Below are 16,732 nucleotides of genomic sequence, written 5' to 3'. Positions count from 1 at the left end.
CTTGTTAAGGCAGAAATGATATTCATCTTATTTATTGTAATATTCCCAGTATCCAGCTTAGTATAGTACCTCGCAAGTAAATACACAATGACTATGACCGAGCCTTTACATACACTGTGGCTCTGTCCAGAATGTTTTTTTTACCACCATTAACCCCACCCCAGTACAATCCTACACATCCTTCAAGAAATGTTAAACATCTCTGAGAAGTCTTACCTGCACATACACACCACTTGCCTGCTGAAGTGAATCACTTCTTGTGTTCTTACTGCATTGTGTACATAAGTATGTTAATGCAATAATTATACACCACTGTAAATACCTATCTTCATGTATCAGTCTCCACTAGATTATAAACTCCCTGAGGGAATGAACCATTCTTATTCACCTTTGTATCTCTAAGGCTTAGAAAAGTGCCTGACATTGACAGTAGGTAGCCATAAATGTTTATGGGCATATTAAATCTAGGATTGTTCTCTAATACTACACTAAAAAGTTTTTTTCTTAATATTAAATCTGGGTTCCAATTCTAGCTATGCTGCATGATCACTGGCAAACTGTTTAACCTCTCTGGGCCTCAGTTTTCTCACCAGGTAAACAGGGCTAATAATGCCTACTTGGAAATATTGCTATGAAAATTAAACAAAATGATACAGTGCAACAATTAGTACACAGAGCGCCTGGCATGTCGTAGCCCACTCTGGCTTCAACTTGATAGAGACAACTAGGACAAAACAAATACAAAAATAAGTCACAGCAATCAAGGAAGACTGAGCAGAGAGTGAGTCATTCCTTTTAATCATTTCCCCAAGGAGATCAACAATGAAGAAACATAATAAGCAGAATAAACTCTACTGGTGGTATCTCCCTTGGCATATACAGCTGGGTGAGAATTCACTCCAGAGACCTCTTGGCTAATGGCCACGTCCTGCTCCACAGCCCAGCAGGTCAGATCTTAATCTGTAGTACCAAGCATGGTTAATTCTGACTGGAATAGAAACTACCTCATAAAGAATGTGTTTACAGGCGAGAGATGGAGGAGAACTTGACTGTAACCACATCAATCAACTGTTTTGCAATTTGGCAGAAAGCACTGCAGAATGGTTGGTGGATACTAACAGCCATACAACTGTACTTACCTGTAGCCAAGAACCAGCTTAGACTAGATAATGAGCAGCTTTCTGCATTTACCAAAACAATGGTCAGACCTACATAGCATGAACATCTCTAGGGTCAAATTACCCTTTGTACATCTGGGCAGCACCAACAAAGGTGACACCAAGCAGCTTTATATATACACTCCTCAGCCTATGAGCACTGCCCGCAAGCATCAGCTTCATTGCTCATATATACCAAATGTAAGAGCAGATTTAACCATTTCTCTGCTCCTTATTCATAGCATGCTTACCTCTGCAGAGCCACTGGTAGTCAGACCACCTAATTCGTTGGAGTCATTCACTTTAGAATGCTGTGTCACTATAGGTGTGACTACTTCACTGGGACTACCTCTCTTCTGAAGCTTCCTGATTAAGCTCTGCTGGTCACTGGAAGATACAGCAGGTCTGAGTGCAGCTCTGGGTGGGCTCTGCCTCCAAGATGCCCAGTTCCAACCTAGCCCCAGAAGATGTGGTACATCATCTTCAGGTAGAAAGCCCAAATCATCTGCAGTTTGGAATTTTTTTAAAAACACCAGCATGGAATTGGAGGAGTGTGTCCTAAAAGCCCGGCAGCTCTGGGGCCTGCTGCAGTCTGCCTGAATGCACATCCCTTCTAGCCACCAAAAGACATGGCAGGCAGAGTCCTGGCAGCAGGCAGCCCAACATGACTGGAGAGAGGGGGTTCCTTCAAGAAGCCAGAGGTGATTTTCTCCCCCAGATCTCAGGCCAACTCCAAATTGTGTCTTCCCCTGCTGGCACCTGCTCTCACTGGCATCTAAAAACAAAGAATGAAAACATTTTCAGATGAAATAAAAACAGAGACTACTGCTCCATAAAGAGCCCTGAGAACCAACATTTGAGGTTATTTTGAAGACGAGTTTTTAAGAGGGTGAGAAAGCCATCTAGTGAGTGGAACAAAGGAAGTGAGAGAGAGTGTTTTTTGTCTTCGGATATTTTAGGTTCTAGAAATACTGCTCCACATTCATTAATGGTTCTCCTTCTCAATGAGTTCCTGCCATGGAGACCTTTTACACAGAATGTCACTTCATAAACAGGAAAAAAAACAAAACAAAACAAAAACAAAAAAATAGGTATTCTGGTGGAAGCATATGCAGGGAAGTGGCAAGTTGGGAGGAAGAGGGCAGAGTCCCAATACCTGATGACCTCCCACTCACCTCCAAGGTATTTCTCAGGGACAATGTGAGAACTGTGGGACCAGAAGAACAGTTTCCCCAGCAAACTGGCAGCAACACAGACTGAGTACTCTGAACCTCATGCAGTTAATAGGCACATTCATTCTTTAACCAATCATTTGCCAAAGTCAAATGGTTTTGCATATCATAGTATCAGCCAGAGTGGTAGTCAAGATTACCAAAACTTTTAACCACGAGAGCAATTCTGCTAGAAAGAACTTCCTAATGACAAGTCATGTCATGATAAGAAATAATGGAACCTAAGAACAACAGTGACATGCTATGGGTAACCTAGACAATATGATCCAAAATTCTGGCTAATGTTGCTGATGGATAAACTTTGGACTGTTTTAATTATTTCAGGTATGGCATTGATTTTTCTGAAATAGTATCTCACCTCTGTTTTCTTAGATGAAGTCAAAACTTGTTCTAAATGGAAGTGATTATGTGAGTTCATTTTAAGGTGCTGGCTCTATAGGTGTCTATTACCAGCTATTGTCACGGTTATATAGAAACAGAACTAGGGTGAGGCAAGAGAGGTGCCTCAGGCACAAAATTTAAGGAGGTGCTCACTTTCAGAGTCATTCCAGCGAAGGGTTGGCTCACAGGACCTTCGTAGTGAGTGTCTCTTTAAATTCTGTGTTCTGGGCACCTCTCTCCTTACCCCAGTCCTGGCCCTGGGGTTATAACATAAAATATATGTTAGAATTACACAGAAAAAATATGCAATAGAATCAAAACACTGAAGATATGGATAATCATGTCTGCATGTACACACAACTGAAAAGACTTCTAACGAAAGCAACTGACAATCAGCCAAAGCCAATCTGACTCCCCCGGAATACTTACTAAATGTCCAACAGACTAAATGTGGAAACTAATCAAAGATAAAAGGAAGGTAAAGGCAAGCTTCTAGAGTATTGAGTCAGGAGCACTATGGAAGCCAGCACTGGCACCAACCTAACACCAGACGAGGTAATTTAGAAGGCCACAGAAAATAGAACTCCCTTAAAAAAAAAGATGAAGAATACCAACTACGAAAAAAAAATCAAGCTACCAAGAGATACAGAAATACCCCCTCATTTTTATTTATCCTTCCACACAGGCACCAATAGTAAGAATCTCGGTAACAGCTAACTGAGTGAACAGACTTTGTTGAAATCAAATTGTTTTATCAGTAACTACTATTTTTACCTTTATATCAATTTTCCTTCATTCTTCTCATAACAATTTTCTCATACTTAAGAGGTCAACACAAATGAAAATTATCTGTACTTTTTTGTAAGCTGATATATTATTTAATTTTTAAAAATGCAATACAACTTCCACTTCTGCTCTTGAAGAAGGAATTGCTATGGTGCTTGCCTTCCCACCATGAATAACTAGAAAACTAGACAAAATATATAAAGCAACTGTTTTTAGACACTGGACAACAGGCAGTGCAGGACTATGATCCCTGAGAGAAAGGAAACAAACCAGGTGAGCTCTATGAATCCCTTGGCTTTCTGCTGGAGGCATGCTCCAGACTGTGGCACAGGCAAGAAGAAGGCAAGCATAACAGGGCAGCTGCTAAATTGAGGAGACGGAGTTCAGGGTGACTGGTAGTTAGAATGTTTAAACAAAGCACCAGAAAGGAGGAAGCTACACAGAGAAAGAGCTCCAGAAATCTGAACAGCAGTCACCTTCAGTTTTGGCTGAACACTGATTTACTAAGGTATAGGTTGAAACTGCATCAGGGAAATTAGAAAATATTTTGAACAGAATGAAAATAACACAATATATAAAAATTTGTGGGATACAGTTAAAGCAATGTCTAGAGGGACATTTGTAATTTTAAATGCTTATTTCAGAGAAGAAAAGTCTATAAAATCAATGATTTAGAGAGACACATGGAGAAAACGACATGTGATGACAGAGGCAGAGACTGGAGCAATACGGCTGCAAGCCAAGGAAAGCCAGGATTGACAGCGACCACTAGAAGCTAGGGGGAGGCAAGGAAGGAATTCTACCTCCAGTCTCCAAAGACATCAACCCTTCTAACACCTTGATTTTGGATTTCTAGCCTCCAGAACTATTAGCATACACAGGGTTCTCTGCTCTTATCTGGGAGACAGTTCAGGAGACAGATGGCCCAAATCCAGGGATCACTAACATCTGGGGATGTGGCTGTGGCCTGTACCCAGGTTGAATGGAGATAACCTAATAATACACTTAACAGGACCTGTACAGCCATGTGATGCTGGAAAACTATGGGAATCTTGTGTCTGTGGGTTTCTCTCTTTCAAACCAAAACTAATCACCCAACTGCAGCAAGGAGCCTGGATGGAGGCGTCAGAACTGCGTCAGGTACCTCTGCAGTCCAGGAGTACTGGTTTGAAACAAAGATCTTAACCCTAAAGCAAAATACTCTGAAGTTCTGCAAGAGCGAACAAAAAGTGTCATGATAGAAAGAGGCCTGGATTGAGAGGGAGGAGGTTCCACAGAGATGCGGTGCTATAAATGAAAAGAATGTGGGAAAGTACAATTCGAATACAACTCTTCCTCTTTTAGCCACCAGAGCAATCACACTAGTGAGAAACCCCATAAATATAAAGAATGTGGAATAGTCTTCATGAGCAGACTATCCTACTATCACCCCTTTCAAATCATCATAAGCTCACACAGGCGAGCAACTTTATAGATGTACTGAATGTGGCAAATTCCTCAAGCACTCAACATTTATTAATCATCAGAGAATTTATTCTAGAGAGAAATACCAATAAACGTGAAAAAGCTTTCAGAAAAAAACAGCCCTTTCTTTTTTTTTTTTTTTTTTTTTTGAGAGAGAGTCTCACTCTGTCACTGCAGAGCAAGGCGTGAGCCACCACGCCTGGCCAAAACTGTCCTTTCAAGTCATCAGAGAATTCATACAGTCAGGAACTCCACAAACACGACTGTGGGAAACTGTTCAGAAGGCAGTCCTTACTCATCAGGAGAGAAAACACAGTGGAGATAAGCCTTTTAAAAACATTTATTTATTTATTTATTTATTTATTTAGAGACAGGGTCTCATTCTATTGCCCAGGCTGGAGAGCAGTGGCACATCATGACTCGATGCAGCCTTGACCTTCGGGCCCAAGTGATCCTCCTGACTCAGCCTCCCAAGATGCTAGGACTACAGGTGAGCATCACTGTGTCTGGCTAATTTTTTAACTTTTTGTCAGAGATGGGGTCTCCCTATGTTGCCCAGGCTGCTCTTGAACTCCTGGGTTCAAGCAATCCCCTGACCTTCGCTTCCCAAAGTGTTGGGATTACAGGTGTGAGCCACTGCGCCTGGCTGAAAAAAAAAGCCTTTTAAATGTAAGGAATGTGGGAAAGCTTTCAGAGATAACTCAACTTTGTTGGAGCATCAGAAAAACCATCTTAGTGAAAAAGTACATTGGTGTAATAAATACAGAAAAGCCTTTAGTAAGAGCTTGACTCTTATTAGTCATCAAAGATTTCATATAGGAGAGAAACTCTATCACCATATTAAATGTGAAATCTTTTTCAGGTATAGAAAGATTTGCTGGGCAAATCTCCTTTGCTGGGCATCAGAAAACTCATAGTGGAAATAAACCCTATCAGGGCAATGACTGTAGGAAAGCCTTTACAAAGAGCTCAACTCTTATTGGACATCAAGGAATTCATACTGGGGGGAAAAAAAAACAAAAAACCAAAAACCTTTCACTATAAGAAATGTGGGAAAGCCTTCGGTTACAGCCAAGGCCTTGCTGAAAATCAGAAAATCCATATCTTATGAATGTAATGAATGTGGGAAGCTTTTCCCCAAAGTTCAGCCCTTAAACAACATAAGAAAATTTATAACAAAGTCATCAAGCCAGGCATGGTGGCTCATGCCTATAATCCCAGCACTTTGGGAAGATAAGGTGGGAGGACCACTTGAGCCCAGGAGTTCAAGACCAGACTGCGCAACATAGTGAGACCCCATCTCTACAAAAGATAAAAATTACTAAAAATTAACATTTTTAAAAAGAATGGGTCATCAAATGTAGTGTGGTAAACATGCAAAAGTAGTTTATTTCTTCTGACCATCAAAGAGGAGATATTTAATAAGTGCACCTCTATCTAGAAGCCTTCTCATTTGTAAGGATGTTCACTGTAGTATGGTTTGTATTAGTGAAATAGCTGAAGAACCTAAACGTCTGTCAGTATGGAAATAGTTGCTGCAGAATACTATGTACCATTTGAAAGAAATGGCATAGAATTTTATATACAGCCATAGAAATATCCCCCTTGATAAGTGGAAAAAGCAAGTTGCAGAAAATCTATATATTATGTTCTTTTTTATATTTTTAACAATGAAGCTATTTTTGTTTGTCCACATATATTACCTGGATTCAAAAAGATCTAAGCCAGGCGTGGGGGCTCATGCCTGTAATCCCAGCACTTTGGGAGGCTGAGGCAGATGGATCACTTGAGGTCAGGAGTTCGAGACCAGCCTGGCCAACATGGCAAAACCCCGTCTCTACTAAAAATACAAAAATTAGCCAGGTGTGGTGGCGCACATCTGTAATCCCAGTTACTCAGAAGGCTGAGGCAGAAGGATTGCTGGAAATGGGAGACGGAGGTTGCAGTGAGCCAAGAGCATGCCACTGTACTCCAGCCTGGACAACAGAGCAAGACTCTGTCTCAAAAAAAATAAATAAATAAAACAAAATAAAAAGATCTGGAAAAATAAAAGCCAAACTTTGACCAAAAAAAAAAAAAAAAAAATCAATGATCTTTGCTTCCATCATAACAGCTGGGGAAAAAAAAGAGTAAATTAAACCCCAAAGTAAGTAAAGGAAAGAAATGATAAAGAGAAGAGTAATCGAACAAAAAACAATAGAGAAAAATCAAGGAAACAAAAGCCTGGTTGTTCAAAAGATCAATAAAGCTGATAAATCTCTAGTCGGACTGACCACAGGAAAAAAAAGGAGTAGTCAAAAGTTACCAGAATCAAGAATGAAAGAAGGGACCAGGTGCAGTGGCTCATGCCTGTAATCCTAGCACTTTGGGAGGCTAAGGCAGGCAGATCACTTGAGGTCAGGAGTTCAAGACCAGCCTGGCCAACATGGTGAAACCCCATCTCTACTAAAAATACAAAAATTAACTGGGCATGGTGGCATGCACCTGTAATTCCAGCTACTTGGGAGGCTGAGGCAGGAGAATCGCTTGAACCCAGGAGGTGGAGGTTGCAGTGAGTCGAGATCGCACCACTGTACTCCAGCCTGGGCAACAGGACGAGACTCCATCTCAAAAAAAAAAAAAAAAAAAAAGAATGAAAGAAGGGATATTACTACAGATTCAATAAACCAGGGGCTATACCCTATAGCCCAGGGGCCAATTTAGGTTGCTGCCTATTTTTATAAATAAATTTTTATTGGAACTCATTTATGTATGTGTTATCTATAATTGCCTTTGCTCTACCATGGCAGAGTTAAGTAGTTGTAATAGAACTTAACAGCCCACAAAGCCTAAAATATTTACTATCTGGCCCCTTAAGAAAAAGCTTGTCAACCTCTGGTCTAAGAGAATGTACCTTTGTTTGATTCACTATTTACTACTGAGTAGAGCTTAAATTTAGATGTTAACTTATAGAATATAAGTTACAAATGATTTTGATTTATATATATATAAATCATATCTATATAACATATATATATATATTTTTTTTCTGTCCAGTATAAAATATAACCTCTGGCTGCACATGATGGCTCACTCCCATAATCCCAGCACTTTGGAAAGCTGAGACAGGAGAACAGTTTGAGCTCACAAGTTTGAGACCAGCCCAGGCAACATAGCGAGACCCTGTCTTTACTAAAAATTTTAAAAAATCAGCCAGGTGTGGTGGTGTGCACTTGTAGTCCCAGCTACTCAGGAGGCTGACACAGTAGGATTGCTTGAGCTTGGGAGATACTGGCTGCATTAAGCTATGATAATGCCATCACACTCCAGCCTGGGAGACAGTAAGATCCTGTCTCAAAAAATAAAACAAAACAAAAATAATATACATAACTTCCAATGTTTTAGTTTTAGTGTTCTGTAAGATATTAATATTTCACATCTAACTTACAAACTTATTTCATCATTCTTTTCCTGACTGACAATATAAATTTGTGTTTCTTAAAAGCAGTTTTACTGCCCACTGATTCCCTTACTCATGAGTTAAATCTCTGACAAACGTTTCCTTTATATTTGTGAGAGTGATGTCTTTAACACTTTGAAATTTATATACTCAAACACACAAGGTTCACATTCATTTACAGAGGCCACAAAACATAGGAGAATTACCAAATTTCAGGGAAAGAAATATTTTAAAAATATATTTAGTTCAATTCCCATCTAGAGCTAAAATCCCCTCTAAAACAATTCAAAGTATTTTCCAGCCTTTTAAATTACCTCCTGTAGTTGAGAATTCATTAACAAGGCAGGCAATTCTAAATTTGTATATTCTAGTCTATTAGTTCTTCCTGGGGTAATGGTTAAGTGAATTACGGCATAGCAACTTAACGACTATCATTAAAAGATCATTATAAAGACCAGGTGGCAAGATGGAAAATTGTTTACAATGTAACCCTAAGAGTAAAAAGCTAAATATAAAAATGCACACATAGTCGGGATGACAACCAAAATGTCTATAAATGGGCAAGAGATGAAAGTAAACACATATGAAATCAACAAACATTTATGAACATTTACTGTGTTGGAAAGTATCAACGATGCTAGGGATTAAAAAAAAAAAAAACTTACAAAATGGGCTAAATGCCCCCACTTAAAAGGCACAGAGTGGCAACCTGGATAAAAAACAAGACCCAATGGCATTCTGTCTTCTCACTTCTCACTTGTAAGGATGAGCGACACATAATGACACTCACAGGCTCAAAATAAAGGGATGGAGGAAAGCCTACCAAGCAAAAGGAAAACCGAAAAAAGTAGGAGTTGCAATCCTAATTTCAGACAAAACAGATTTTAAACCAACAAAGGTCAAAAAAGACAAAGAAAGGCATTACAAAATGGTAAAAGGTTCAATTCAACAAGAAAACCTAACCATCCTAAATATATCTGGACCCAACACAAAAGCACCCAGATTCATAAAGCAAGTTCTTAGAGACCTACAAAGAAACGTGGACTCCCACACAATAACAGTGGGAGACTTAAACACTCCACTGACAGTATTAGACAGATCACTGAGGCAGAAAATTAACAAAGATATTCAGGACCTGATCTCAACATTGGACCAAAGGGATCTGATAGACCTCTACAGAACTCTTCAACCAAAAACAACAGAATATACATTCTTCTTATAGACACATGGCACATACTCTAAAATTGACCACATAATTGGACATAAAACAATCCTCAGCAAATGCAAAAGAACCAAAACTAAGGCCGGGTGCGGTGGCTCACACCTGTAATCCCAACACTTTGGGAGGCCGAGGCAGGTGGATCACCTGAGGTCAGGAGTTTGAGGCCAGCCTGGCCAACACGGTGAAACCCCATCTCTATTAAAAATACAAAATTAGCCGGGTGTGCTGGCACACACCTGTAATCCCAGCTACTTGGGAGGCTGAGATAGGAGAATTCCTTGAACCTGGGAGGCAGAGGTTGTAGTGAGCTGAGATTGTGCCATTGCACCCCAGCCTGGACAAAAAGAGTAAAACTCCATCTCAAAAAAAAAAAAAAAAAAAAAAAAAGAACCAAAATTGTACCAAACACACTCTTAGACCACAACACAATGAAAATAGAAGTCAAAACTAAGAAAATCACTCAAAACCATGCAATTACATGAATTACATGAAAATTAAACAACATGCTCCTGAATGACTTTTGGGTAAATAATGAAATTAAGGCAGAAATCAAGAAGTTATTTGAAACTAATAAGAACAAAGATACAACATACCAGAATCTCTGGGACACAGCTAAGGCAGTGTTAAAAGGGAAAATCATAGCACTAAATACCCACATCAAAAGGTTAGAAAGATCTCAAATTAACAACCTAACATCACAACTGAAAGAGAAGCAAGAACAAATCAAACCCAAAGCTAGTAGAAGACAAGAAATAACCAATATCAGAGCTGAACTGAAGGAAATCAAGACACAAAAAAAATTCAAAAGATCAACAAATCCAGGAGTTGGTTTTTTGAAAAAATTAATAAGATAGGCCACTAACTAAACTAATAAAGAAGAAAAAGAGAGGATATCCAAATAAACACAATTAGAAATGATGAAGAGGATGTTACCACTGACCGCCCAGAAATAAAAATAACCATTAGAAGCTACCTGATCACCTCTATGCATACAACCTAGAAAACCTGGAAGAGATGGATAAATTCCTGGACACATACACCCTCCCAAGATTGAACCAAGAAGAAACTGATTCCCTGAACAGACCAATAATGAGCTCTAAAACTGAATCAGTAATAAATAGCCTACCAACCAAAAAAAGCCCAAGACCAGATGGATTCCCAGCTGAATTCCATGAGATGTACAAAGAAGAGCTGGTACCTTCCTACTAAAACTATTCCAAAAAATTGAAGAGGAGGAACTTCTCCCCAACTCAATCTATGAGGCCAGCATCATCCTGATACCAAAACTGGGCAAAGACACAACTAAGAAAGAAAACTTCAGGCCAATACCCTTGATGCATATCAACACAAAAATCCTCAACAAAATACTTGCAAACTGAATCCAGCAGCACATCAAAAAGCTAATCCACCACCATCAAGTGGGCTTCATCCCCAGGATGCAAGTTTGGGTCAACATACACAAATCAATAAATGTGATTCATCACATAAAAAGAACTAAAGACAAAAACCACAGGATTATCTCAATAGGTACAGAAAAGGCTTTCTATAAAATTCAACATCCCTTCATGTTAAAAACTCTCAATAAACTAGATATTGAAGGAACATACCTCAAAGTAATAAGAACCATTTATGACAAACCCACAGCCAACAAACATCATACTGAATGGGCAAAAGCTGGAAGCATTCCCTTCGAAAACCAGCACAAGACAAGGATTCCCTCTTTTACGAATCTTATTCAACACAGTATTAGAAATCCTAGACATAGCAATCAGGTAAGAGAAAGAAATAAAGGGCATTCAAATAGGAGGCGAGGAAGTCCAACTATCCCTGTTTGCATTCAACATGATTCTATAACTAGAAAACCCCACAGTCTCGGCCCAAAAGCTGCTTCAACTGATAAACAACTTCAGCAAAGTTTCAGGAGACAAAATCAATGTACAAAAATCACTAGCATTCCTACACACCAACACCACCCAAGCTAAGAGCCAAATCAGGAAGGCAATCCCATTTGCAATTGCCACAAAAAGAATAAAATACCTAGGAATACAGGTATTCCAGAGAGAAGTGAAAGAGCTCTACAATGAGAATTATAAAACACTGCTGAAAAAAATCAGAGAAGACACAAATAAATGGAAAAACATGCCATGCTCATGAATAGGAAGAATCAATATCATTAAAATAGTCATACTACCCAAATCAATTTACAGACTCAATGCTATACCTATCAAACTACCAATGACATTCTTCACGGAACTAGAAAAAAAACTATTTTAAAATTCATTATGGAACCAAAAAAGAGCCCAAATAGCCCATACAATGCTAAGCCAAAAGACCAAAGCTGGTGGCACCACGTTACCCGACTTCTAACTATACTACAGGGCTACAGAAACCAAAACAGCATGGTAATGGTACAAAAATTGGCACATAGACCAACGGAACAGAATAGAGAGCCCAGAAACAAAGCCACACACCTACGAACATCTGAGTTTTGACAAAGCTGACAAAAACAAGCAATGAGGAAAAGACACCTTAATAAATGGTGCTGGGATAACTGGCTAGCCATATGCAGAAGATTAAAGCTGGACCCCTTCCTTATACCATATACCAAAATCAAATCAAGATGGATTAAAGACCTAAATGTAAAACCCAAAACTATAAAAACCCTGGAAGACATCGACAACCTAGGCAATACCATCCTAGGAACATAGAAACAGACAAAGATTTCATGATAAAGACACCAAAAGCAATCACAACAAAAGCCAAAATTGACAAATGGGATCTAATTAAACTTAAGAGCTTCTGCACAGCAAAAGAAACTATCAACAGAGTAAAGAGACAATCTACAGAATGGGAGAAAATAACTTGCAAACTATGCATCTGACAAAAGTCTAATATCCAGCATTTATAAGGAACCTAAACAAATTTACAAGAGAAAAACAACCTCAATAAAAGGTGGGCAAAGGATATTAACATACACTTTTCAAAAGAAGACATACAGGCAACCAATAAGCATATTTTAAAAAGTTCAATATCACTGATCATTAGAGAAATGCAAATCAAAACCACAATGAGATACTATCTCATACCAGTCAGAATGGCTATTATTAAAAAGCCAAAAAATAACAGATGCTGGCAAGATTGCGGAGAAAAGGAACATTTATACACTGCTGGTGGGAGTATAAATTAGTTCAACCATTGCGGAAAGCAGTATGGCAATTCCTCAAAGTGCTAAAAGCAGAACTACCATCAGTTCAACAATACTGGGTATATACCCAGAGGGACAGAAATCATTCTACCATAAGACACATGCATGTGAGTGTTCATTACAGCACTATTCACAACAGCAAAGACATGGAATCAACCTAAATGTTCATCAGTGACAGACTGCATAAAGAAAATGTGGTACATATATACCATGGAATACTATGCAGCCATAAAAAAAGAGATCATGTCTTTTGCAGGAACATGGATGGACCTGGAGGCTATTATCTTTAGCAAACTAACGCAGGAACAGAAAACCAAATTCTCACTTATAAATGGGAGCTAAATGATGAGAACGCATGAACACAAAGAAGGGAACAACAGACACTGGAATCTACTTGAGGGTAGAGGTGAGAGGAGGAAGAGGAGCAGAAAAAAATAACTATTGGGTACTAGGCTTAATACCTAGGTGATGAAATAATCTGTATAACAAACCCCTGTGACACGAGTTTACTTATATAACAAACCTTCAGATGTGCCCCCGAACCTAAAATAAAAGTTAAAAAATTGCCCAGGCACAGTGGCTCACACCTGTAATCCCAGCACTTTGGGAGGCCGAGGCAGGTGGATTACTTGAGGTTAGGAGTTTGAGACCAGCCTGGCCAACATGGTGAAACCTTGTCTCTACTAAAAATACAAAAATTAGCCGGGCATGGTGGTGGGCACCTGTAATCCCAGCTACTCGGGAGGCTGAGGCAGGAGAATTGCTTGAACCCAGGAGGCGGAGGTTGCAGTGAGCCAAGATCAAGAGCAAGACTCTGTCTCAAAAAAAAAAAAAAAGGCTTGCTCGCTCAAATTCTCCTTACAGTTTGATTAATGTCAGAGGATGATGAGTTATGGGGCTATTTCTTACTTAAAACGAATTATGTGGCATATTTGGTGTAGCCCATCTGAATGCCCTAAAATTATCTCAATTTAACAGATAGAGAGACAGGTATAAACCAGGCAAATCTGGTGTCCTTGGGAACGTGAAATTTTGAGAGGAAAATAAATCGAAACAGGTAGGAAGTAGAAACTAGAATACTCAAACAAAGGCCCAGAGGCTTAGAAAGAACATGGTAAGAATTAAAAGTGATTGTAAGCCATATTTGTTTAAAAAAAAAATTAAAAGTGATTCAGTACAGTGAAATAAAGTTTTTTTTTTTTTCCTGTATAACTTCAACCATATGATGGCTTCTAATTCTATGTAAACTTCCACTGCTCTCAAATGTGGATCCACATTTCCAGCTCAGGCTGCTTCCCTGCTGCTTTTCAGTAACAATTAAAACACCCAAATTATTTATCTTCCTGTTACATGAAATAAAAGTAAAACCACTTAACAGAGCAGACCTTGATTATATGGTGCTTAGGTGACCTTCCTGAACCTCACACAGTGGCCTTCAAAATTCTGTGTGGCATGGCCTGACCTCTGCCTCCAGACATCTCTTATCATTCTCCAGACCAGGATCTATGTGCTCAAACCAGACCAGTGAAAAGAACTCTTTTCAAAGTTCTTTTTAAAAAGAACTTTGCTCTCTCTTTCTTCCCACAGGAAACTAAAACTATGAGCATAGATGAGATTATTCAGGAAGAGAAAGAGAAGATACATCTCAGATTCATCTTCTTATCTGTCCTTATTCAGCTCCAATTCTATAGTCCATCGCTTCAACCTCTCCAGTACTGACATTCTCCACTCCTTTGCCCTGGCTATCTGGGAAAATGGCAGTCATGGATGAATCTGTTCTGAGAGCTGGGAAAAAAATTATCCAACTTCACAGACTGATCTCACTCTAAGTAAATGGTCTCCATTCTTATCAGCAGTGGGCTTCCTGGTCATTCTCCGAGTTTCTACCTTCATTATTTATTTCATTTCCCACAGTAGCCACCCTCAAATCTTCTTTTTTCTTTTCTTTTCTTTTTTTTTTTTTTTTGAGACGGAGTCTCACTCTGTCGCCCAGGCTGGAGTGCAGTAGCACGATCTTGGCTTACTGCAACCTCTGCCACCCAAGTTCAAGCAATTCTTCTGCCTCAGCCTCCCAAGTAGCTGGGACTACAGGCATGCGCCACCACGCCTGGCTAATTTTTGTATTTTTAGTAGAGATGGGGTTTCACCATATTGGCCAGGCTGGTCTCAAACTCCTGACCTCATGATCCGGCCACCTTGGCCTCCCAAAGTGCTAGGATTACAGGCATGAGCCACTGCACCCGGCCTCTTTTTTTTCTTTAAGACAGGGTCTCATCCTGTCACCCACACTGAAGTGCAGTGGTGCAATCATAGCTCACTGCAGCCTCAAATTCCTAGGCTCAAGCAATCCTCCCACCTTAGCCTCCCAAATAGCTGGGACGACACATGTGTGCCACTACACCCAGCTATTTTTTTATGGTTTTTTTTTTTTTTTTGTAGAGATGAGGTCTCACTATTTTGCCTAGGCTGGTCTTGAACTTCTGCCCTTTAACGGTTCTGCTGCCTCAAGAATGAGCAACCTCAATGACCTCCATTCTTTTCAAAATTGAAGCACCCCTACTTCCCTCCTAGCTATTATCCTCATCTTCTTATTCATTCATCCATTCAACAAGTGTTTTTGAGCACCTGCTGCATGCTGGGCATTACTTTGGTAGAGTTTATAAGTTAGATGGGGTAGACAGAGATTAAAAGACAATGAATATATAGGATTGGAGACTAATATAAATGCTCTGAAGAAAAGAAATTCAGCCTATATAAAATAAAGGTAGCTAAACTTGGAATTTATTGTACAAATAAACTAGCACTATGTGACACGATATCAAAAATATTCACTGCATACTGTTTGAGATAGAAAATAATTGGAAACAACTTAAACATTCATCAGTTGATAACTGGTTAAATAAATTATAGAAGGCTGGGCACAGTGGCTCACTCCTGTAATCCCAGCACTTTGGGAGGCTGAGGCGGGTGGATCATTTGAGGTCAGGAGTTCGAGACCAGCTTGGCCAACACAGTGAAACCCCGTCTCTACCAAAAACACAAAAAGTTAGCTGGGCAGGTGCACGCCTGTAATCCCAGCAACTGGGGGAGGCTGAGGCAAGAGAATCACTTGAACCCAGAAGATGGAGGTTGCAGTGAGCCGAGATTGCACCACTACACTCCAGCCTGGGCGAGACAGCAAGACTCAGTCTCAAAAAAATAAATAAAGCCAGGCGCAGTGGCTCACGCCTGTAATCCCAGCACTTCAGGAGGTCAAGGTGGGGGGAACATGAGGTCAGGAGATCTAAACCATCCTGGCTAACACGGTGAAACCCTGTCTCTACTAAAAAGACAAAAAATTAATTGGGCATGGTGGTGGGCGCCTGCAGTCCCAGCTACTCTGGAAGCTGAGGACGGAGAATGGCGTGAACCCGGGAGGCGGAGCTTGCAATGAGCCGAGATCGCGCCACTGCACTCCAGCCTGGGCGACAGAGAGAGACTCCATCTCAAAAAAATAATAATAATAAAATAAATAAATAAATAAATAAAAATAAATAAATAAGTAGGCCGAGACCGGTGGCTCACGCCTGTAATCCCAGCACTTTGGGAGGCCAAGGTGGGCGGATCACGAGGTCAGGAGATCGAGACCATCCTGGCTAACACAGTGAAACCCCGTCTCTACTAAAAAACACAAAAAAATTAGCCGGGCATGGTGGCGGGCGCCTGTAGCCCCAGCTATCTGGGAGACTGAGGCAAGAGAATGGCGTGAACCCGGGAGGTGGAGCTTGCAGTGAGCCAAGATCACACCACTGCACTCCAACCTGGGTGACAGAGCGAGACTCTGTCTTAAAAATAAAAAATAAAAAA

At 40.0% G+C, this 16,732-nt stretch overlaps 1 protein-coding gene across 10 annotated transcripts in view; it reads right to left on the bottom strand.

Annotated features, from left to right (window-relative positions):
- KIAA0319L (KIAA0319 like) overlaps positions 1–16,732 on the bottom strand; it is a 123,714-nt gene that overhangs the window by 71,305 nt on the left and 35,677 nt on the right. For 7 of the 10 annotated variants that reach the window (XR_010131651.1, XR_010131652.1, XM_019015157.4 and 4 more), the window contains one exon: positions 1,409–1,932. The exons of 1 other annotated variant lie outside the window; for it this stretch is intronic. Coding sequence is in view for 7 of the 9 variants with exons in the window: in XM_019015157.4 (XP_018870702.2) it covers positions 1,409–1,932 (524 nt within the window). In the remaining 2 variants the exon portion in view is untranslated. Of the gene's footprint in view, positions 1–1,408; positions 1,933–2,923; positions 3,028–16,732 lie in introns of all 10 variants that reach the window. 2 more of the 10 variants (XM_055391534.2, XM_063700414.1) reach the window with 1 other exon arrangement.

The sequence above is a fragment of the Gorilla gorilla genome, chromosome 1 (genome assembly GCF_029281585.2).
Source record: "Gorilla gorilla gorilla isolate KB3781 chromosome 1, NHGRI_mGorGor1-v2.1_pri, whole genome shotgun sequence".
NCBI lineage: Eukaryota > Metazoa > Chordata > Mammalia > Primates > Hominidae > Gorilla > Gorilla gorilla.
The sequence above is the reverse complement of the archived record's forward strand: the minus strand, read 5'-3'. Positions and strand labels throughout refer to the sequence as shown.